This window comes from Egretta garzetta, unplaced genomic scaffold (assembly GCF_000687185.1).
Source record: "Egretta garzetta isolate BGI_Z169 unplaced genomic scaffold, ASM68718v1 scaffold89, whole genome shotgun sequence".
Taxonomy (NCBI): Eukaryota; Metazoa; Chordata; class Aves; order Pelecaniformes; family Ardeidae; genus Egretta; species Egretta garzetta.
In genome coordinates, this window is record NW_009269997.1 from 838,012 (window position 1) to 862,501 (window position 24,490).

The window sequence follows — 24,490 nt, forward strand, 5'->3', positions numbered from 1 at the left end:
CTTAGGAGTCAAGAGCAAGTGTAGTTTTCATTACAGAATGCGTTATGTCAGGCAAGTTTGGGGTTGTGCCTGAAATTCCTGGTATGATAAACAAGAATAAGAAAAATAACATTACGGCCAATTACTTTGTGGGGGGCAGTAGATAAAAGAGAAGCTGGAGCTGGAAAAAGCCATAAGCAGTGTGACATCTGCTAAATCAGAAAAAGATATAGTTACATGTATAAAGGAGGGATGCATTAACAGAGAAGCCCTATATCAGACTGATGTCCAGGAGCTTCATGGAGGAAGAGGAGGGAATGGGGTGGTATAGAGAGGTGCTGGTCATCATACAGGAATACAGATAGCTAGAGCAGTTTTGCCTGGGACATTATCAAGCGTCAGGGGACTGCGAGTACTGTGAATGTGATCAGGGGAAAAAAAACCTTAAATGAGGAAGCATCTCAGTGGAGCATGTCTCACTGCTTTCTGCTCCTACAACAGTAACATGAAAACTCAGCGCTGGCCCAGGACATGGGGAGGTGGAGTCAGGCCAGGACCTGGAGGATGGGGTGATTCTGGAAAGAAAGGATCATTTCATCTCTGTTTTAGAAAGGAGGCTGCTGTCTGAAGGCTCTGGGAAAAATACCAGCACACAAAGAATGTTTGATTTGGGACAATACAGATACTTTCATGCAAAAGGCGTCTAGGCCAAGAGGGCTGAGGAGGGACTTCTGAGCAGGCACGCGAGCCTGTTGTATCAACCTCAGGCAGGGAAAGCTATTAACCATACAATTCAAGGCTCACACTTGACTCCTCTGAGCTTTTATCGCACACTTGTAAATAAAACATTAATGAAACAGCTCCTTTAAAGCTTGATATATATTAAAATATTAAGAGGAAGACAAGAACTATGAAAACCACATTACTCCTCTAGTCTGTTCAGGCTGCAGCTCTCTCTGAAGAGACTGAAGAAACAACTTATGCTCTATGCAAAGACCATGAACCTTTCTTTACAGCTGGAATAAACAGGATAAAGCATGAAATATCTAGGCCCCCATGCAGCTGGGACTACTGTTGATGTCAGGTGTATTTTCCTAGCAGAATTGACCACCTGCTGCTTCAGAGAGGTTAGCTTCCAAAGAAATGTTTTAACCTCCATTTTGCAGATACTTCTTTTTACCAGAAAAGAAAAAAAAAACAACAACAAATATTGCGCCTGCCTGTGTGAAAAAGAGGGAGCATGCCCCTGTATAGTAGTACAACTTATTTGCGTCACTTAAGTGTCCCACCTAAAGGGCTTCCCTTCCAAGACAGTTATCAGGCTGCTTCTGTAGTCAGTGAAGAGACTCAGGCCCTTCAGGTGATTCATCTCATCTGATGCCACACAAGGAAAACAGCTGGATGAAATCCACTTTGAGATGCCTCCCCCGGCAGTTCATTTCCCAGCTGACCTTTAAATAACAGGCACATCTAGTAACAGGCTCTTGCCACACTGGGATGAAGATTGCCCACTTGAAACCTCTTCACAGCTTTCCCAATTCATGGTCATACTCCCTTCTTTGCAGGGAAAAAAAATCCTAAACTGAAGAAGGAGTGATGCCTTTCTTCTGCTGACAAGCCCAGAAGATCCTGTTTGCTAAAGCATTTCCCTTTGTAGCCTGCATTGGAGAGCAAGTCAACTTCTGCACTAACCGAAGCAGCAAACATCTCATACATAACACATTTTGGTTTGCCACTGAGATGGAGCGATGGATGGCCAAAGGAAACAGCGGTTCTTGCTGTAACCTCTGTGCAACAACAGATCCTCGTCTAAATTAGCCTCGGGGAAGCCTGGCTGTAGCTCTCCAGTCTTTGATGCAAAGACAGAGAGAGGCGTGAGGGCAACGCATGTGGATAAATCAGGCATTTGCAGCAGTGGCATCTTATAGCCACCTTTATCAATGAATCTTCAGTGCAAAGTGAAAATATCCTGGCACAAAAACCACCAGAGTGGGCTGAGGGAGAAAAGTACATGTTAACTACACTGCCTTCCCCTTTGCACTGATGTGGGCGATATATAAAATGTTCAGAGAACTGAATTGTATACCCCTAGTTCCCCAGCACTCAGTAGTCAACATTACTAACAGCACAGTCAAAATCCTTCAAGCCTATCCTCAGGCAAAATCACTCTAAAATCAGTGGGAATTCTTGGTGACTAAAAGACTGAATAAGAACCAAAGTCTCAACTCAATTCTCAGTTGAGCTTTGCAGTCCAACCATCAGGACTGGAAAAACTTTTGATTTCACCGTCATGAGAGAACAGCAGGGCCCAGTAACCACAATTCTACCCCCTCTTAATTCCAGCATCAATGGGGCAGATACACAGAACAAAATTTGGTATCTGGTTGCTCAAGGCTAAGCCATAAAGTAATTCTACTGGAGGAGAAAGAAACCAATCTCTGAGGCTCTTTTTTTCGTATTCCCTTACCGTTGTTTTCCTGCAACTCCCTGAAAAAGGCTTTTTAAAAAAAGCTGTTCAGATTTCTTCCTGTGCCAGGCACCACATTTTGTTTGGCATATACATTTCTGATACCCTTTCCTCCACAGATGTCTATAAAGTTCACATCAGTCAGTTCTTCAAACTAGGTCTATTAGCATCAACACAGACAATTTTGTTCCAAGCACAGTTTTTTCTTACGTCTATGCTCTGCTGTTCACTTTTTCTTCTGTAAAGACAACAGTATTGCTACAAACCCAGGACAATCAGGACTCCTGTGATGCTTAAAACAGGCTGTACAGTGCCATAACGGCCCATTTTCACTGTCAGCAGTGAGGCCTGACACCTCAGCAGCTTCTGGCACTAGCAGTTTGTTGAGGGAAAGGGAAGATTTCTTTTCAACTTCATTTATCTTTTTTTGCTTTTCCTAACTCCCTTCCAGAAATGACAATTCTTGAAAATGCATGTGTAAAAATAAATAAAGAAAAGGAAATAAAGGCACCAACCACCACAAAACCTCCTCCCAGATACCACTATAACATTTGTTTGGAATAATAGGGTCCAGTGCCATTCAAGGTGAGGAGGAGAGGGAAGGGGGATAAAGGGGCAATACATTTCAGACTCCTTAAAGCCATCACAAGAGTTAGAGATATGAAAAATAGTTTATAATTACCTCTGTTGAGTGAAGCTGAACTGTTTATATCTCCAGTAATAAAGGAAGACTCGGACTGTTTTCGAACTGTGTCATTCCACATCCTACGAATCCGGCTCTGAAGAGGGATTGAACGACAGCAGGTAATGAATTTTTAGCAGCTGCACATAGGTTTCTTTCTGCCTCACTAAAGACGGCTATTGGCATGTCTAGCTCAGGATGAGACTTGTTTCCAGACAGCTGTAAGCAAGTGGTTGCTGTTTTGCTACAACCCGCCTTGTGCATGCCAGACCCTGCCTGCCTAACTTCATAACACAAATGCCTATCTCAAAGAAGTGCATAATTGGATTGCTTACATCTGAATTTAAAAAAGCGATAGAAATTGTATACGAGAGAAACCCATACCCATGTGAGTTGCAGATTTACCAGTATAGCACCAAATAACAGAAAAATAACTTACACATAGAAGCATGCATGCTTCCCATACTATCTCAGATAGCTTGTGTCTTATTTTTTGTGAGGTCTTGATCTAAGCCTTGGTGTCCCTGAATGAACGGAAGTTTTCTATAGCTACTATCCAACTTGGGGAATATCAGGGGACCCCCCTCCCCGCTCCCTGCCCCAAATGAATGACTTCTATTCCCCTACTGAAAAATCTGTGATGGTTTTGCTATCTGTGATATAGCTTCCACTCCTGGGGAAAGTGTCCTGAATATGTTGGCCTTCTGTTTTGTTTCTCAAATATGCCATGGAGTATCTACCTCTGTGGCTTTTACACCACTGTCTAGCTCCTCCCTAACTAAACCTTGCAAAAGATCAATAAATCAGCCAATATGCATGTTGCAAGCAGTTCAACCACAATCCCTGTGTTAATACGACTGGGGAAGCCAGGTGTTCAGGGGAAACTCCTGCACCTCAGCTCTCAGAGTATGATGGACACGTCCCATAGCTGTGCGAAAGTGGTGCTAGGCGGTCTGGGGAATCGGGAAGGCTGGTTCCCACTGTGACAGACCATGTTTTTCCAAATTGCTAAAAATCCAGTGCTTCCCATAGTGGCATCTTAGTCATGTGAGATCTTCCAGGGCTTACTGTGGTCACAGCTGAAAAGTGCCTCCTAGTCTACTCATTAACTATGTAGTAACAGTATCTCCTAACCATGCATTAGCCCTCTATAAATGGAAGCACAATGTGGCATGAGGCCCATGCACTTTTACAGCAATTATTTTTCACCTGGACATTTAATATATTGTATTTCTCTGACATGATCCATTGTGGATTAATTATTCTGTTTCCTAAGTGCTTTTCAGAGAAAAAAAGTGTCTTAGGAGTTTTTCTCCTCATGGACTTCTCTATTCAAAAGTTAGGAGTCAGACGCTCTCAATAACTAAGACTGATCTCCATCCACTCTCCATCACCTGTGTGAGGTTTCTCCTGCCTATGACAGGCCTCAGGCACTTCTGCAGGCAAAATAATTTTCCTTGGGACCTCAACCCTCACCTGCCATGAGAGGACGCTGCCAGGAGACTCAAGTTCACCCTTAAAAGGGCTTGTTTTCTTGTGCTGAGACCACCAAGAGGGACAGCCCATTAAAGTCAACTCTTCTCGGAGAGGAGGGCACCTACCCAGTAGCTAAGTTACGTAAACCCAAAGGCTTTCAAATCAGCCACCTGAATATTGCTGGATATAGTGAGTTTTGGACATTATTGATTACTGTGGGATTTGATGGCCTACTGAAGAGAGGCTCCGTACTCTATTGCTGTTATTTGCCCTGCATAACATCCAGACCTACAAAAATGCCGAAGTGGAGCTCTTGGACAGCAATTTGGAAACTGCTGAAAATAAATAATAATTTGCTCCAAGACATAAATCGCAAATTAGGTTTTCCTGGGAGGTTATAAACTATTACTCACTGCATGTCTTTCATAATTTAATTGTGGAACTGCCATGTATAATTACTTCCATTAGTAATACTGAATAAATTTGTGTTTGGTTTCTATTGATTAAGAAGTAAGCTTCTTCATTTTATATGAACTGTTCATCCATAAATCTGCATTTGTACATACAAGTTAGCTTCAAAATTGCTAAGTGCACAAACTACGCAAACACTGAATTTTCATGTGACCAAAGTGTAACAAATTCAGTAACTTAATAAAATAATCTGACCCCAATGGATTCTCCTAAGAGGTCTATAAACTAAGGCAAATTGAGTGAGGCAAGGAATTGATCAAAGCACTGAATGCCAGAAAGCAAGCCCTTTCACTATGAAGGCTATTGCAAGACTCTTCTAGGTTTTTTTAGGAAGAAAATTACTTGGTTGTTACAGCATCATTCCTGTAGGTGGCAACAGCAGTGACAACAACGTTCAGGTCATGATTAAAGGATGTACTGGGATGTAGCATAGCTGACAAAATGCTCCCAGCTCCTGATTCCCATGGATAGTGGGCAGGACAGCTCAGGTGATGACCGCCCACCTGCCTCTGGAAGGCAAATTTGGACTTTTTAGTCTCATCACAATTATTTAGAAGGTTCTTGGAGAGGCACTAATTGCCATCACATCCCAAGGGAAGCCACCATGTTGAATTCAGGTCCGTGAGGGAAAGAAATCTCTGCGGGTGCACTGGGGAGAACCCTAAGACAGCTCCTTTGGTGCCACGAGGAGCTTCTCTCCCAGCATAGCCGTGAAAGGGTATCGGTGCAGTGGTGCAAAGCATTGGGTTGTGGACAATAAGCGCAGGTTACCTGTGAGCCTGTGGAATATCTTCCAGGTGTCCGTGACCCCGAGGTTTTTCCTGAGCCAATAGAACTCTCTGTACTTTTCCCACTACAGCAATGTGTGCGCAGGCATTTTCCATACTCTTTACGTACCTAGCCAAGGAAAGAGCAATGATAGTTAGCAGGCAGCTCCTCCTCCAACCCACAGCCTTCTGCTTTTCAACACAGCCCCTGATTTTTCCTTAGTGGTTCATTAAAATGATAGCTGTTGCAGTACGTGGGGAAGAAGCCTATTACACCTTGCAGTGCAGCTGAATGCTCTCAATACATGAGCTCACCTTTTACGATGGCGTAAGGGACTGCTTTTATGCAGCAAAGCTGCTTGTTGACACCAGTTGGTTGTAGCTTCCTCTGAGGCACATCAAAGGAGCACAGGAGAAACTACAGATACACTATTTATGACTGAAAATTAATATCCTCATAGATTTGATGTAAACTAGCATATTGGCTCATCAAGGTTCTAAAAGTTATTGCTTCTGGCAGGGGACTAGGAAGAAAAATTCCAAAAGAAACATATAAGAGCTATTGATTTTTTTTTTTTAATTATTTCTTGCAGTCAAATTGAAACTCGAGGGAACTGTGGAGCCAGCATCCCTGGAGATTATATTCCCAGTGCACAGGGGTGGCTGGAGCTTGCCTTCCAACAGCACTGTGTAAGCCGGTCTTGTTTTAAATGGGCATCGCAGTCAAACCAAGCCAAGTCCTTGCCTGGAGAAATGCGGTCCCACCTCCTTTACTTCAGGGGAACCACACTGACTTGTGCCAGCTCAGAATCCAAGCTTTGACTGAGCTTCAGGTGTCATTTTTTTATGGGCAGCAATACCCAGAAACCAGATGGAACAAGGCTGAAAATGAGCAGGCTGTAGTGAAATGCCAAAAGCAGGTTACGTTGCCCACTGACAAAAAAAAGTCCACAAAAATCCATGCATGTCTAAAACACCAGTAGAGGTTCCTTGGAGCACACGGTTAGCTGTGAAATTTTGCCAGACTATCTATGAGCATTTCAAAACTCAGTGAAACAACTGTTTAAATAGCAAATTACGGCTTTTTCATTAGGCTCTTCCTTAAGTGCTTGAGACAAACACAATACCACGAGTGCCCAATATGCTCAAGTGCCTAATCAATCCTTTGCTGAGAGAAAATAATTCAATTGCTTTAATTAGCCACCCACTGCTTGCCTCTCTGCAGCTTTTTGCTGATTTTCTAGTCCATGATAGATAGGAAAGGAAAGGATTTTTTTCTCCCTCCTCTCAAATAATTCCTCCCTCAGCTCTTGGGTCAGAGAGATGCATCCACCCCACAGCAAGGTACCAGCTGCATCCTCCTTCCCACTATGCATCCATAAATCAGGAGCAATCCCACAGTCATCAGTGATGATTTAAGGGTGTAGACTGGCTTGAAACAGAAAAGAGAATGGTTCTTCCATGCCGAGTGAGCATCCCGATAGCCAAGGAGGCTGCGGGGCTCTGCTGGGATGCTGGATTAGGGACTGACCTTTTGCAAGGTGCATTGGAGGTGGGAGGATGGACCAGTAAGAATGGTGCAGAAATTCAAGCTCCCCGTCAAAGAGGCACCTTCAGGTTTAATTAGTGACAGTGATGCTTCCTACATTCTTATTATCATCTTGCCTCAAAACCTTTTTGCTGAAAGTTTTGGGATCATCAGCAGGCAGTTGCATCTAGATAAAGCTTTTAAGCTTTTTAAGGTACACAGATTTGAGATGAAATGACAAGGACAAAACTCTGAACCCCAAAAGTCTTCCTTTGGTTTCAAGGATGACATTTTTGCACAGCTCTGCAGATCCTTCCAGAGGCATTGCTCGTGGAGCTCACTTGCTGCAAATAATTTTGCTTATGTTTTCATAGGTCAGATCTTCCTTCCCTGTATAGGAAAATGTGGGTAACACAGGAGCAAGCCCAGGGCTCTCAGGTGGAGAACAGACCCCAACATGCCCCTGACTTCACCCAGTAAGCCATTTCACCAGAAGCCGCTGGTCACACTGAGACACTGGGACCCAGATATATCCATGTTTATATAGGATAAAGAAACTGCCCTTTGAAACCAAGATGTACATAAAAATTTATCAGATGTACACAAAATTGGAGACCTCTGTACTACTGAATTTCAGTGGAGAATAAAATGGTTCTTAAAAATATTTATTACTGGTGGTCAGAGACTGTAAGTTTGATCTACATATACATACAGATATTTTTATTTTGATGTCCCATCCCCGCCAGAGTTTACCCAAGTTACTCCATGTTATCTTGCAAACTTTAACTGAGGCTTACTTCAAGTTCCACCAAGAAGCGCTTACTGTGCTTGCTTTGAGGAAGATTTCCAAAAACCCACATTAGGACCAAGGGATACAAAGGCTAATGGACTGTTGCAGAGCACAGGTCCTTCCGTTCTTACAAAAGCAGGGGAAGCAGCCCCTGTTACATAGCCTCAACCCATATATCCTGCTATAGAAAGGGGTGATTTCCTGCAGGGACTGCAAATGAGGATGTAAAGCTCCATTTTGCTGCGAGCACTCATTCAAGCGAGGACGCTCCGGATGCTGGTGGAGTCATTCCGGTCTCACACTGGCACATGGGAAAAGAGAACCTGGCCGATGGCAGGCAAAGCCCTCTTACAGGTTTGCTACCATAAAGACCTGCAAACTGTCAGCTGCCTTTTCCCTTGCCTCTGACACGCTTGTTGCCAGCACCCTGGCTGCTGAAATGCCACTGCCACATATCTTTGTTATCACCTCATTCCTCTGCATCTTGCCAGTTTCCAGTCTAAATACCACCCTTATTAGGTGCATGGATATAAATCTGCGTGAAATGAATTCAGGGCACAGAGACAATGTTACACTGCGGTTGTTAGGCAACAAAGCACCCTGTTACCACCTCTTTTGCCGCTGGGAACCGTCTGTCTTACCTTTTTCTGGAGGACACAATGGAAAATGAATATAAACATTCCCTGCAGAGAATTGAATATGGTGAAGAGATACGCCATGATGACTGTGCTTTCATTAATATACATGAGTCCAAACGCCCAGGTCAGTCCTAATAGGCAGAGTAGGGCTATTGCACCTATAACCCAGGACCTGTTAGGAGAAACAAACAAAAAAACAACAAAGGGATTGGTTTTTCATCTACAAAAGAAGGCAGGCATCTACAAGCACAAAGACTTTGCCCGTGGTTTTAGCAAAAAGAAAATAGTGTATCAAAATTACTCGTAGGGAGTTTTGTCTTCAAGCTGGATGCAGTTTACAAATCTTCAAGCTTGAGGAAATATACGGAAATGGAAATGTTATGAGCACAGAAATTTATCATAACCAAAGCATATTTGCAATCACAATGTTTCTTTTTTTTTTTTTTTTAATGTAAAAGCAGCGTGTATGTAAATGACATGTAGATGCTGTTTCTGCAAATGGCAGGAAAAGAAAATCAACCAAGCAAAACAACGACTCCAAATGTCACTTCTTTAGTGTCCACTGGTTTCACTGGGGCAGGAGTGCCAGCTGGATTAGCTTCTTTACACTTAACACCAAGACACATGTATTGCTGCATTTTAGCTAGTCTCCCATATGCCTGTAAGCCAGATAAACAACTACAAGCAGGTGGGAAAGCCCTCACTGCTTGCCAGATCTGCTCTGCAGAAGGAGGCTCTCTGCGATGCTGCTTCACGCTTCTTCCACCCTGAGATGATGGGAAATACGTATACATGCATAGGCGCTCACACACCACATTTGCTAAAAAAGTAGCTGCTGCCACGCTTCTGGTCAGAGAAAAGGAGGGGCAATCCTTCTTCACATCAGCTGCAAAACTAATATTATCACTTGCTCCACCCCAGGAGGGAAGAGGCGGTAGGGGTGCAGCCACTGCTTGGCCCCAAAATGTTCAAGCAAATATGGGTAGCCCGCAGGTTCTGCTTGCTTTCTCTCAGTGACTTTCTGCTTGGACAGACAGAGCTGGGGACATGGGACGGCTGCTGCATGTTATTTTTTTCAGTGCACTTTCAGGAAAGCTGGAAGTTCTGCTGGGATGGCAGGAGAAGTATTTCATGTTACCCCTGCTAAATAACATTTAGTCACATGCTAAATTAACTTTTCAGAGACTGATCTTCCAATACAAGGACATGAGATGAAGTGTGACAAACAGGATAGGAACTGGGTCCGGCGCCATGCCATCTCCCTAGTTTCCACATGCTAAATTACCTACAACTTTAAAGGAATTGCTACGGCACAGGGGAAGGAGTCAACTTCTAGCTGGGAAGCACAGACATAAGTGCATAGAAGCAGCACCGTGAACACCCCTTTGCCCTTTCCCTGAAGGCCTTGATTTTCTTCTGTCTTCCCTGGGTATTATTAGGTGTAACATCATAAAAATGAATCCAATGATACTCAATCTTTGCACTCCTTCCTCACCATTTAAGCCCTCGGTTCCCCAAAGCAGACAAGCCTGCAGCCCGCCAGCGCCTCTGCATCCTTGTCTGCCCCAAAGCAGCCTGGGGTGCTGCAGAAGGGCTCACAGGGACAAAGACCTGCCTATGTTTCTAAACCACTTCAGCCTTGTAGAGACTTGGCCGGGGTTAGGGCATATTTAGGCTTCCATCTGCTAAGCAGAGATAGGGCAGGGAGGAGAAAGATGAGGCAGCAGCAGCTCAGGGGAAAAATAAGTCCTGCAGAGGTCAGGCCGGCAAGCTCCACTGTGAAGACTCCACGGCAGCTGCAGCCTAGAATCCTTTTCCTTTTAGCAGGCCTTGTCACAAACAGAAGCCCACCGATGTTGTATTAATGTTTTCTGTTTTTTTTTCTTTAGGTATTAGAATGAAAATACAGCATTAACTCTTCCACAGAAGTTTATAGAATATGTATTATTTAACCACACGACCAGAAGAGCTCCCTAAGGTAACAGCTTATTAAGGCAGTTCTTTAAAAATCACTATTATGTATCTAGCAGACCAGAACAGCTCCTTTGAAGCATTTCCAGTCAATCCCGCTAATAAATATTTAGCATGATGCAAATTGAAAATGCACTCTCAAAATCCTTCAGAAAGGTAGCCACTAGATAAAGTTTACAGCTTTAGCCGCTTGGTATATTTTTCTCCCCAAGATTCCACCATCAGTGAGAGCACATTATCATCTTAATTGCATGGCAATTTAAAAAATACAAATAATTTCTTTTTTCTTTAAAAGAAGAACAACAAATTAAGTGGAAAACACTTTTTTTCCCCTCCCCCTTCTCTTCTCCTCCACGATTAAAAGGTTCCTGCATTTACAGAGTCTTTTAAAAATGATTCCCAGGGTATCAGAAAGCTATTCAGCTCTGAAGCACAGCCGGTTCTCGAACCTGATTAAAAAGCCTTTGGCTGCAGAGGTGTGCAGGAGGGAAACCATTATTTAGTGGAACTATGCTGCCTTCAGTGATGGAAAGGAATCTGTGGGTTAGAAGATCCTCAACAGCGCAAACCGCATGCGCTACAGTGTTGTGCTTCAGAAAACATGACCTGGAGATAAAGAGGGCGTGGAGATTACTTTGCATAGCTCCACCCTGTATTCGCAGAAAAAAAAAAAAAGAACCAAGCAATGAAAGAGAACATGGGGATGATGCTGCAAGAATGAACACAAAGGACTCTTCACCAGAAGAACAAACTGAAAGTCTACTGCAAAGTTGATTTGCTTCCATTTCGTGCTACTGCGCGTTACTTTTTGGTTGCAGGAGAAAAAGCAGAGATGCCCTAAGGCACATATTTTCTAGGCATTTTTGGCTTGCTTTGCAGGTTTTTTTTGGTGCAGCTTGTGGTTTTTGTTTTGCTCTTTGTACAGACTTGCTGTTGCTTTTTCTCAGTTTTTCTTTTCCATAGTGCAATTTTATAGCAATAAAGAAACAAAACCATCCATGTTTTGGTGTAATTGAAAATCTGAGATTTACAATTAGGGACAATTAGGTACTCCATGAGTAAGGAGACAGTCTCCAATGCATCAGACATGGATTTCCTTGCACTGCTCCCATTAACTGGAATGGGAATCATGGGGATTACCATCCATGCACCTTTCTGAAAATTTACTTCTGTATTTATATTACCATAAAGCACTCTCAGTGACAGAGCACAGTGGACCAGAGGGTTACTATTGGTATAACAAGTCTGTACTACACAGGATTAACTTGGGAACGTTCACCTTGAATTCAACTAATGTCCAATCAAAGCATATAAAGCCAATGTGGTGACAATTGGTTGGCAATACATATGCAGCACATTTACTCTGCACGTTAGCTGTATGCCTGACCGTTTTCCTGCACAGTTTGCTCTTCTGCCTCAAATGCGAATGACAGAAGCTTTAATGATTTTTCAATATTGATCTGACAGCTGGTTCATGAGACCACACTGATAAATGAAATTTATCAGCCATTCAGGTCATTCTTACTTGATGAAGGGTCTGTTATCCTCATAGCTAAAGAATGCATAGACATAAAGACAAGAACACCAACATTAGAAATATAATGACATAGAGAATATAGCTTAGTGATAGTCCCCCTTCCTTCTCCCACCAGCCATCACCAAAACCAAAGTTGGACTGGCATCAGGTGTGCCTGGTACACACCAGCCAGGCTGGCTCACTGCCCCAGGGAACTGAAACACGACTAGGACGCTGGCTTCATGCATGGAAGCGAGCATCGTTAGCTGTGAGCTGCAGCTACCCCTCCTGGCTCCGGTCACGCAATTATTAATTGACTTTGAAATCTCTTTTAAATATCATGGGTATCTCTGGAGAAGATGAGTTTTGAAGCTCCAGCATAGCCACCACAGAAGGCTTTCATGCGTTCAGGTGGCAAAACTTCACTGTGCCTCCAGCGCTCTCCTTCTGCGGCGCTGTAGTGTGTTACAGTAACCCCTTTATTGCCATTTACTTTTTCATAAGTGTAACTCTCAAGTTGCCAACTTACGAGCCAGACTGCAGCGTGATCTTCTTTTTGAGATAACAGCATTAGGATCTTCTAAAGCCCTGGGTGACAGAAAGCATTGACCTATTTACTCCCATTTCACGGGGAAGGACAAAGAAACGACTCTGCCAGGCAAGTGTGCAAAGCAGCCTGCTGCAGTGAAGAAGAAGCCAAGATGGACCACTCAAAATGAGCTTCTGCCACTGTGGGGGCATAAGATTAGTCGCAGCTATTTTCCCAGGGAAGTCTCCCTGACCTTCTGGGACAGTCTCTGCACCTAACTCTGCCTGCATGGTGGGTGATGTGCTACACGTGGGGAGGTCAGGCCAACTCCCAGGCTTCCTCTTTCCCCGGTATGGAGCTTTTGAGCCCGAGATCCCTTGCAGTAGCTACCATGGGTGCCAGAGATGGAGGCTGGCTCAACATGTTCATCTCATTACCCCTGCCAACGTAGCTGGAGCCAGTCCATCCTGTTGAGACTTCCTTTGGTCACTACTGGCAATGTGTCAACCTACACCTTCTGCTGAACAAATCGCTCCGACTTGGAGGGGACCCACTTCAGCCCAAGTTAGAAAGAAGCTGTATTAAAGCTGAATGATTTTCAGCAGTAAATTCTGACTGAGAGGGACACTATGTATATCCAAGATGAGTCTTTGTGTTTTCTCCTTGCAATGGCTAATACCATGTAGGAACAACTTCCACACCATTCACATGCACCTGAAGCCACAGAGGGGCCATCTGAGCATGAACGGGAGCAGGAGTTAGTGCTTATGGGAGGCAGGTGTTTCACACAATATACCGTGCAAAACATTCCTATTTTCTCCCCACCTTGTCCTTGGCTGAGACAGAAGAGGCAGCGATGCTGCCAGCGCCAGCTTTGCCCTGGCATGGTCACCTGGGGTCTTTGGGAAAGGGAAGGAACAGTCATCGAATGGCTGGATCTGGTGACATAACACTTGCCCTAACCCCACTCTCAGCAGTGAGATACAAGTGGAGGGCACACCACGGGGGACAAGATAGCTGTCCCCACCTTACTGACAGGTAAGCAGTGCTATCTCAGCTCGAGCACCTACAGCATCTCTGGGCTGCAGCCCTCCCTGCCTCCGTCCCCATCCCCCCCGGCACTGACAGCTCCCTGCAGCTCTGCTCCAGCATCCAGCCACCTCCTTCAGCTCCCCTGGCTGCCATCGCTGCAGGGACCCCCCCCGGTCATCAGCTGCCACCCTGACAGCTGCGCACCTTAGATCTTGTGCCACATCCGCCAGCCACATGAGGACATCCTACCTGCCCTACCCTAGGGCACTCAAAGGCGGTATCTACAATGCACTGAGAAAGCACAAAGCATATCGGGATCAGGAGGGAAGGAAGGAGGAATCAAGTGCAGAGGAGGTGGCTTGACACAGGGAACTGAGTCCCTGCTTCCAAGACACAGGAAGGAAAGCCCAGCCTCTTTGGCTTAGCAAAACATAGGCTGAGACAGTGCGACCTCTGCATCTGCAACATATCTGGGGAGGTACCAGGAACACAGAAAAGCCATTGGCATTAAAAGGCTCCTCTCTTAGCTGCACCAACAGGGATCTCCAGCCCATCCCAGCTATGTAGCACTATGTTGGTCAAATCCCTCTGCTTCTCTTTGCCCTTTCATCCGCTCAGCCTGCAGGATCAGGGGGGCAGGTCCCCATTGTGCTCATGGTATATCTAGCACCGCAGGACCTGCAGCTCCCTTGCAATGCAATTAAACTAAACGAAGATGTGAGACAGCCCAGCAATGTGGGCAGGAGCAGGGCATGAATTTCTATTACTGTGTTCACAAGCACTCAGGTTTTATGGGAAAGATTTTACTGTTGAACTGTCATTGGTGATAGCTTATAAAAAGAGAGAATTAGGGAAATTTTTTACTCTGTTGCTGCTATCCAGACCCTCACAAAGTTTTTCAGTGATTTGTAATAGCCTTTCTTCAAGGCAGCTGAAGGCTCCATTTCATCTTTGTACAGACAAAACGCAAAACTGGTAAACTCGGATTTCCTTTAGCTTGAGGCTCACACTTCAAAGCAGCTCAGGAGAAAACCATCAAAAAGACCCGAGAAGCTTGTACCCCGTTTCCAACCTGGATGTGCCTAGGACCCACTGCCCAAAGCAAGCGGGTGAGATTTTCAAAGATGCCTAACTTCCAAACACTTCAAATCTCTACACATAGGGCCAGTAGGACTTAGTTTCTTATATCCCTCATGAAATACAGATCACTCCTTTTCATTTTACCAACTCGGCTGTTGTAAGAAGCTTAACTTTTGTGTTAGCAACAATTCGTGTCAGACAAAAATTACTCCAGAATGTTTTTTTTTCCCCTGGTGAAGCCTGTGAAATCTATCAGTGCTGCAGTAATACTGTGTCAGTATCGGCAATACATAAAAAACATCACTTAGACAAGAGAAAAGCCTTGGAAGAGCCGTAGCTCACAAGAAAATAGAGCTGCTAACTGGAAAAACTGAGATTACATTCACTAGTGGTACAAGCAAATGACAGTCGAAGCAGAAATCATTGGAAAACCTAGCCTAGCACAGCTTGAGGCACTAGATCTAAAGTGCTTTCTCCAGATTTGGATAAATTCTTCCAATTCCTGGCAGAAAGGGATACAGCCCATTGAATTTAAACTACATGACTCCGATCCTTCCATAGTTAACGCAAGACTAGTAGCCCCAAAGGGCAATTTACTCCCTACAAGAACAGGTATTTAAGGTAGGTGAGGCTTCGCTATTCCCTGAAGAAATACCTTTCTCTACTGACCGCAGGGGAAACCTGAATGATGACTTAGGTGGGGGCTTCACATTCAAATACCTGAAGTTAAAAAGCTGATCTTCAGTGGTTACGTTATTTCTTTAACTTGCAAAATATTACCTCACCTCCCTTGTGTTTCTTTGCAGCCCAGATGATGGATAGTGAATGATCTACCAATCCATATAAATACCTAATTCATTTTCTAATCTTAAAAAAGCCCTGACTACACCTTGGGGCAAATACTTCTTAAGGTTAATTACACATCATGTAAAACTCTTTCAAAGTCTTATTTAAGTTAGATGTCTTCCAATTTCCCAGAGTACTTTCTCCTTCAATGATGAGAAAGGATTGTTCATATTACCTTCTATATTCTATATTCCTGTGATATTTCCAGACTAATGCTTTTTAAAAAAGCTGCTAAAATTAGGTACTTATATCCTTGTTTAGATACTTAAGGAATTTCAAAACCAATGCATCCTAAGCTCAGAAACCCCTTTTGTGCTGCCCATCCTTTTAAAATGCGAACATTTTTGACACAAGGTGACCGAATTGCCAGAATACACACTGACAGCCCAATGCAGAGGCACAGAAGATCTGCAATTTATATTATATGGTGCAGACCACTTCCATGTATGTAGATTAGCAATATCCGGGATTGCTAAAGGCTTCATTTTTTGCAGCAGGAAAAGTAAGGCAAGAATTTCTCTTCACACACAGATTGGTTCTAAAATACTGCTGAACAGAGAAAGCCTGTTAGAAAAAACTAGCTATTCAGCTCGCATTTAAAAAGAATAATGTATGGTCTTCTTACATTTTGAAAAGAGTTTACTTTTTTCCCCCCTATTTAACGAAGTGTACATTTTGAGCCACATTTAGAGTAAAATTGGGCCTTTAATAAAACCTTGTATAACCAATCAACTTCAGGTGTTACAATTTTATTCAACTCTTTATGGTTTAACTTTACCTAACTCAAATTTATCACTCTTTTGACAATTCAAAGTATTTTCCCATCTCCCCAATAGCAGGAAAAGGCTCAGTAAGCACATTGACTCAGTGCTCGGGCCCCAAAATAACACAGTTTGGCTAGCAAGCAAAAATGCCAAAGTGAGTACACAGGACCTTTAGTAGCTGTTACGGGTGATGAAACCCAAATAAAAATAGATGGATGATGTGCCCCCTCAAAAGCATTCGGAAAGACCCATGGAATCCATTTTAATATGGCACAAATAAAGCAGAGAGACAGACATTTCCTGCAGGCAAGCAGGAGAGACACCAAATAAAGCACGCTATTGTGTCTCCCCACCGCCTGCCAATATGAGGCAGTAGGGATGTTTGTTTTCTTTTCCTTTTTTTTTTTTAAATTTCAAGGATTAGAAAAGATTGATTTATTGAACTGCTGAAAATCTACAGGAAGGAGTTGGAAAGTCCAGCACTCCCCTCATAAAGCGAACGGGTTCATCGCTAATTAGTGAAGGAGCGTCTTCATGGTGAGAAAAATCAATTGCAAGCAATAAAAGAGTGCTTAAAGGATTTTGCCTTCGCATTTCGTGACAGAGTTACCAACGTGATGGCATGAGGCCAAATGTCTTCCTAATCACCTTCCTCAGGCTGCTGGCGTTCATCACACGGCTTTCCAAGCCATCATTTCCAAGTCTCATCTTCTGGCTCCTGCATTGTCTTTGACAGGAGGTGGCTGGTCCCCTGCAGACCTCTGTAACCATCTTGGGGGTCAGAGGGCCTGTCACTGCTTCATTTCCAGAAAAAAAACCTGACTTTACATGCCTTGGAGATCTGTAAAGGTTGGGGTCCTACCTCCTGGTATGATGGAAGTTTTATTTAGATTGAAAGCCACTTCTGATATCCACTGGTAGCTCTGAAAATCTTATCCAGACAAATGAAGCCAAACCTTCCTTGGCCCTCTGTGATGCCCAAGCCTAGGATCTGGGGCAACATATGTCTGATTTTTTCTGCCAAAGGCTAAGCATCATCCTTTTCCCCCTCAACTCATCTGAGGAAGTCATGGCCTGCTTTCTGAGATTTGTTCTTAATTATTGCAATTGGAAAGAGCAATTCTGTTAAGCTCATCTCATTTTCTGTAAGTAATTAATTACCCTCAGAATTGCTTACCCCATTTATTTCCTTCCTCCTAACTCTGTAAAGGCATGGCACAATTATTCAAACCACACTGATGTGTAACCACGTATCTGATTGTTTCCACACGATACGGATTCAGCAAAGCCTTTAGACACATTTGTATTATCCAAATAGCACCAGCAGGGCTTGCTGACAAAATGCTTAAAATGTATGGCCTTTTAAAACAATAATCATGATTTATAGGTACACAGAAAGACCTTAGGTATTTAATATCTTCCAGGACACTCTCTCAAATCAATAACCACTGATTGATTTTTATTTTTTTTTTTTTTTAAATTTGGAAAGGACGACACCTGTCAGTGGGAAGATTAGTGCTTTACAATCACCATTCAACATTAACGCAGCCATCACAAAAAACATAGATAAACAAGCAAAACGCAAAGCCAAAACAGTCAGATATTAACCAAACCCTTCTGTGAAAAACAGCAGCAGATTGCAAGAAACAAAATTGGATGCTGCCATCAACATCACTGGGGAAAAAGGCACCCAGACAGAAGTGCAATCTCAGATTTTTTTTCAGCATCGGCAGGGTTTCTGCCTCTGAGGTGCTCACAAACCCTGTACTCTGGCAAAATATAAATGTGCTGTATCTTTTCTTGGTAGGAAGCTTGTAAATACTTCATTTTGTGCCAACTCCAAGTGATTTTTCTGGGTTTGCTTTAGGCTGCCTGTTCAAAGTTTGCTCATGCAGGGATGCAGATAAAGGCTATATAGGAGCAGCACTGCGCTACCCAGGGGACTAGGCAGCATTGTGCTTTCTTACGCAGGGTCCAGGGAGATGCTAAGCCAACCATCAGGCTTGTGAAGGCACTGTACTCTCTCTCAAGGCCATATGAGACACAAAGATCATAGCCTGAGCTTCTGTACATGGCAAGTGAGGCAGGCAGTTTCTAATGCCCAGCTCAGTACTTTGCAGCTAACATCTAAGCTTTGCACAGGGGTAGGTTTTCCAAGGGAGAGAAAAAGCTATTCCTCATTTCCAGGAGTACCTAGATTGTTTGGTCATCCTTGCAAAACATTCCTGCCAAGTCGTCTGGTGACAGAGAATGCCCTACCTGCATGTCCCAAGCGCTGTTAAAACACACACTTCATTTCTCATCCAAGTTTATCCAGACCCAAACACTGGCTTGGGGACTCTTTTTGTTCCCTAGGATGAGATTATCCTTTCCTGGAGCAGGAATCCAGGGATGATTCCTCTCCAAAAGGCATCCATGGAGCTTCTGTGCTGTGAGCCTGCTGTGCCCAGCAGTCAGAGGAGTCAAAAAATGCTGCATACAGCACAGTTGGCCGGGAAGGATAGATTCTGAATGCCCTATTCTTGAATAGCCCACTCAGTCTTTCAATTTTGTTAGTAGGGCTGTATGAAAATCTTAACAGAAAGCTCATTCTTTATAGGCACTGCTATTTTATTTAACATTATAAGTTATAGGTAATGGCCAGTCAGGATTCCAGGTCATGTTTAACAGAGGTTCACTGTGGGTCCTGTAAGTGTTTGCATTCACTAGCTTGTGTTTCAAACCCTTTGTACTTCGTCCTTTCCACCACTCACGCCAACACGTGCATCTCCTCGAAGCTGCATGGGTGCCTGTAACCTCCTCTCCCTGCTTGCTGCTCCGAAGAAGGAGTCCGCACGTTGCCACAGACCCTCAAGGCCTTACTTCACCAGGAACTGAGTATGCTGAAAATACAAGATTGGGCCTTCTGCACCCAGGCGCTGTGCTGGGCATGCTCCCATGAGCTGGACCTCTTCGCTGGACCATGTCCTCGCTGGGCATTCCCAAGCAACTACAAACCCAGAAGTAATGAAGGATTAAAGTGCTGCTGCAAGTCAAGACCCTGGGTGAACCCAATGCAATATTCAATTCCAGACCCTTTGGCATCACAACCTATTTCCAAGTTGGACTGTCTTATGATTAAACAAAAAAGATCTGGAAACTGATAGATGAGTTTAAATCTCAATAGCAAAAGATGAAATAAACCTTGCTGTCTCCCTACTTTCATTTGTTTCTAAAATGGTTAGAATAAAGCACAAATTAATCTTCCTTTAGTAAAAGAATACCTGCTACAAATTATTGTTCTGCATCGGTAATGTAAGCTCTTCCTACCGAAGGAGAAGAAATCTTGCATTTTCAAAAGTCTAACTCGTTCCTGACTGCACCAAACCCAGGATGTTTACTTTTTCTGCATTTCAATCAGCTGAATAAATAAAACTAGACTGGTAAACCTCTGTTCCTGCCAGCACAATACTGCTGTGTTAAATCAAGGATTTAATTTAAACATTTCCACAGATGATTTTTGGAAGTTCTATTTAACCTTTGTTTTCAATTTTCTACCTAACTCTGAGGATTATTTTATGACTTAAGAAAACCCACAGGACTGAAACAACAAGCTAATCTGGGGGCTGGGATTAGTCATGTCTCTTTAAATAAAACACATATGTTGAAGCAAGAAAATGAGCAGATAATCACTTACACCCATACAACATATGGGGAGAGCAGGATATGGCAATGGTTTGCAAAGGAGGCATATTTTCAAAAGGGGCTTCTCAGTTTTGTGACTGATGCTCCTCAGCCCTCTCCCCTCCCAGCCCAGGCTGGACTCCCTAAAAGAGCCCAGACCGGGCTTTGCAAGGTTTTATATAGTAATAATCAACGTTGAGTCTTTGCATTTGGCTCCTACTTTTGGCTTTTAGGTTGCCATTCTCAGATTTATTTCTGTAAGCCTGTGAGCAAGAGACTCCCATGGAAAAAAATAAAAAATAAAGGAGTATGGTGTGAGTTTTGTTTCAAGTCAGAAACTTGGGAGAACATATACTTTTTTATTTATCCATTAAATCAGGGCTGTGTGCCTTTAGCCTCGGACCATTGGAAGCTGCCACAGCAGCCAGTGACCTGAGGGGGGCTCGTTTTGGTCATTTGGGGATTGATTTCTGAAGACTGCAATGCAGGACATTTCTGCATCATCCCCATTAATGGGATTTCAGCATGTGTTCTTGTGAATCTGGTCACAATACCTAGAAACATTCTCCCCTGCATGTTTGGAATAAATACATTTTTTCCAGAGAATTTCAGGTTTTTGATATAGTGCTTATTGTATTGTTGCAGAAGATGGGATGGGAGCAGGTTTCCACAAGAGGGAAGAAAGCTGCAACAAAACTACAGTGATTAATGCCAGGATTAAACTATCTCAAGGCCCCTAATTAATAGCACCTCTAACAACAAAAAGAGCTCCCAGCTAAGACTCTGGGTCTCCTGTCTGAAAGAAAGAAAACTAAAATTCCAGGATGACTTTTGTGGGGGTTTCTATTACACTGGATGAGTTTTTCCAACAATCCCAGGACTACAGCCTGACATGCTCCTCTTCGACGAGGTCCCCATGAGTTGTTCTTTCTAAAGAGCATCCAGGTGACCTATGGCAGAAGCCAAGCTATACCCTGGCTAAATCAATAACACAATAAAATGGGACCAAAAGAGAAGTGAGCTGACAAAGCCCTTCGCTTCCTGCCTTCTTTCTAGCAGGTCCGCAACTGTGCTTGGCAGCTATGGCTCGCACGTCACCCTTCCAAAGTAAATAAAATAAAACAAAATCTCGCTGCCACATACTGCAGTGCAGAAGAACATCAGGAAGTCTGGTCTGGCTGGGGGAAATGCTAACAAACACAACTGCGGCCAGGCAGCAGCGGGGGGAGAGGGGATGGGTGCCTGCAGGAACTTCAAAGGAAAGGTTACATCTGTAAGGAAGAGAAAGGATGGCTTCTGGTCTCTGCTAGGATAAAGGAGGTTGAACCCTCTCCCATCCGGCCATTTGGAGATGCCCTGTGTAACTTCAGGTGTGGCAGGTGTTCGGCCCCGTTGATGAATCCTCTCAATCCACTTATAGGACTTGCCTTTTGTTAACTAAGTAATTGCTCTCCCCACCCTATTTTCTAACAGTTTTCCATGTTAGTAACTAAAGTGCCCCACATTACGCACAATAACACTATACACCAAAGACGGGACCCCAGATTTCAGTAAACATGGTAAAGAGCACATCTGGATTACCATAAGTGTAGCCCCTCCTTTCTGTCCTTTACTAATGCCATGATGACTTGAGTGAGCAGTATTTCAGTGGCTGGAGAAGCACTGTGAATGGGGGTTAAGCATCCCAAAACACACAGACAGTTTGTCATGCCGCAGCATCTGGCACAAGTCGGATGAAAACCGGGTGTGCGAGGACCACAAGCAGCCACAGTACATGCCTGACCACCCGGAAAGGAGTTGATGGATGGAAAGCTGAAGAACTGTGTTGGACTATTCAATTATAGATGTATTTTCCTTTGTCACATAAGTCTTCCTACAGGAACGTGAATATAAAAAAGACTCAGTGTAATCCTGTCTACAACAGTCTGAGACATTTCGCACCTCTAACATCTACCCGGCACAATGGAAAAGCGCGAAGTAGAGACTTCGAGCTGCTCGACTCCAGAAATCACTCCATACGGCAGCAACCTCCGGTAAAACAGCCTCACAGCTGCTCTAAAGTATTCCAGCTGGTAACACATCCTCATGAGGAGCCATCTGCTAGCAAGAGTGCATCAATACCACACTGATACGCCTATAGTCTCCACCTCACAGGCGTGCAAGTAGCACAGCAGGCTTTTGCTATCCAAAAGGCTTGCATAGTCGATGGCTTGAAAGATCTGTCTTCCCTGCAAGGAAGGGTCTGTAAGGTCTGGAGGAATTAATCCTCAGAAACAATGCTTTCACGGGTACATTTGTGGACAGTGAATAGGTTTGTGCTCACGAGCAATTTTGTGCATCCCATTTATGCTCTCAGATGTGCTATAAGTGAGATACAAGTGATGTGGGCAGAGCTAGCAAAGACTAAATGATGCTCCTCACTGCCCAAATCTGCTTACCTATGCTTGCTGACAAGCTGCAAAGAGATGAAAGAGCGATGGCCACAGTGCACCTCGAGCACCCAGAAACAGCCATTGGAAAAGGCTGGGAAGGAGAATCCCCTCCCATCCCACATTTAGGGAGGCATGGGCAGAAGCTACATGCACTACCCAGGAGGCAGCCGTTTTGGCATCCTTGTATGCATCGCTTCATACTAAAGAGATCTTTAAAAGGCAGAAGAGATCCCCGCCCTGGGTGAACCCTTAAAATTTCTGTTAAAATGTACTGAAGGAAGAAGTCAAACAACTTTTTCAAAAGTCCTAGGTAAAAACATGCTGCTCTTGGTGATGGCATCTGTTGTGAAATGGGAGCTAGTCTTCCCTCCTGGCATCAGCTGCAGGCAGAAAAACTCTTGCAGCTCCGAACAACGTATCCCACATACACAAACTCACATCTTCTGGCCACATGCCTCAAAAGCAGGACTAGACCACGAACCTCGCTGTCTCAGCAGGCGCAACCCACTGAATCGGCTCAGTACCAACCTGCCATACAGGGAGGATGCTTTTGGCACAGGGGGAAGGACACATACGTGGCTACCCTACTTCCCTCTTGAAAGTGCTGGGCTAAGGTGGAAAAGTTAAGGTCGGTAAAAAATAAACCAGCTCTGTACTCATCAAATCTCTTGCTGGGTAACCCCTGGGTAACCAGTGCTCCACCGCAGGAATGTCAGATTCTCCCACGCTGGCACAATAATACAAGAACTGTTCCTGAAGGTTAGGGAAGTTTATTTTTACAACTTTGCACAGTGCCTACAAATCTTTCAGCCACACAGCATCTGGTTCAGGCACTGCCCTTTGAATGGCTTTTCTGTTGGTGCAGTAATTAAAGGTATCCCAGGTGACACCTGATCCCTTATCAAGTTCATTAATTTAAGCGGAGCTATTTGGTTCTCTATTTTCTATACTTCATAATGTATTTCTAACCTTTAAAGTGACATAGGCAAGCACCAGATTGCAGGGGTGCTTATTAACAGCCTATTAAAATATTTTATGGCTTTTATTTTTACGTTTCCATAGGGAATCAAGTATTTTGCTGTTGTTGAACAGGCTCGGGATTTATGTTGCGAGAGCTTCACCACAGCCTAACACAGAGCAGTGCTAGGAAATGAACTGGGAGAACAAACTCCCATTCAGCTCCCCATGTGCCATAAAGCTGTCACATGCAGATGGCAGCAAGGGGCCCTCCAGTGTAGGCCCTCGGTTTGGTCTGGTTTGTTTTTTTAAATACAAACCAGTAAGACAAGATGCAAGGCTCTGGGACCACGCTGAGAGCCAGCAAAGGCAGTGTGCATCTTGAGAAACAGATCTGAGTGTCTTTTCACCAACTGTACAGACCCACGGAGTAAGCTCAGAAAGGATCTTCCCCGTCACCTGTGAAATAATGTGGTCTGTGGCTTTTTATTCCAGAGCTGCTGTATCACATCAACATTTTGCAAGTCAGAGCCAATGACTTTGGAAGAAGACCACGATCTTACCTAGAAGACAACTATGAATTTACCGAGAAGAAGACTATGATCTTACCTAAAAGTTTTCCAGAGATTGCAAGACCCTCACATCCCTAGAAAAGCTCCTTCAAAGGTTATTTCCCTTCTCTATTAAAAATCTGCACCTCTTCCTAACTCAAGCATAGAATCATAGAATCATAGAATCATAGAATGTTTTGGGTTGGAAGGGACCCCTAGAGGTCATCTAGTCCAACCCCTCTGCAGTAAGCAGGGACACCGCTAACTAGATCAGGTTGCTCAGAGCCCCGTCCAACCTGGCCTTGAATGTTTCCAGGGATGGGGCCTCCACTACCTCTCTGGGCAACCTGT

At 43.9% G+C, this 24,490-nt stretch overlaps 1 protein-coding gene across 1 annotated transcript in view; it reads right to left on the minus strand.

Moving 5' to 3' along the window:
* Positions 1-24,490, minus strand: part of ADGRL3 (adhesion G protein-coupled receptor L3) — a 271,134-nt gene that overhangs the window by 21,300 nt on the left and 225,344 nt on the right. The window contains exons 18-21 of the mRNA XM_035902812.1: positions 12,295-12,321; positions 8,802-8,970; positions 5,847-5,972; positions 3,129-3,225 (exon numbers count right to left, since the gene is read on the minus strand). Coding sequence (XP_035758705.1) covers positions 3,129-3,225; positions 5,847-5,972; positions 8,802-8,970; positions 12,295-12,321 — 419 coding nt within the window. The remainder of the gene's footprint in view (positions 1-3,128; positions 3,226-5,846; positions 5,973-8,801; positions 8,971-12,294; positions 12,322-24,490) is intronic.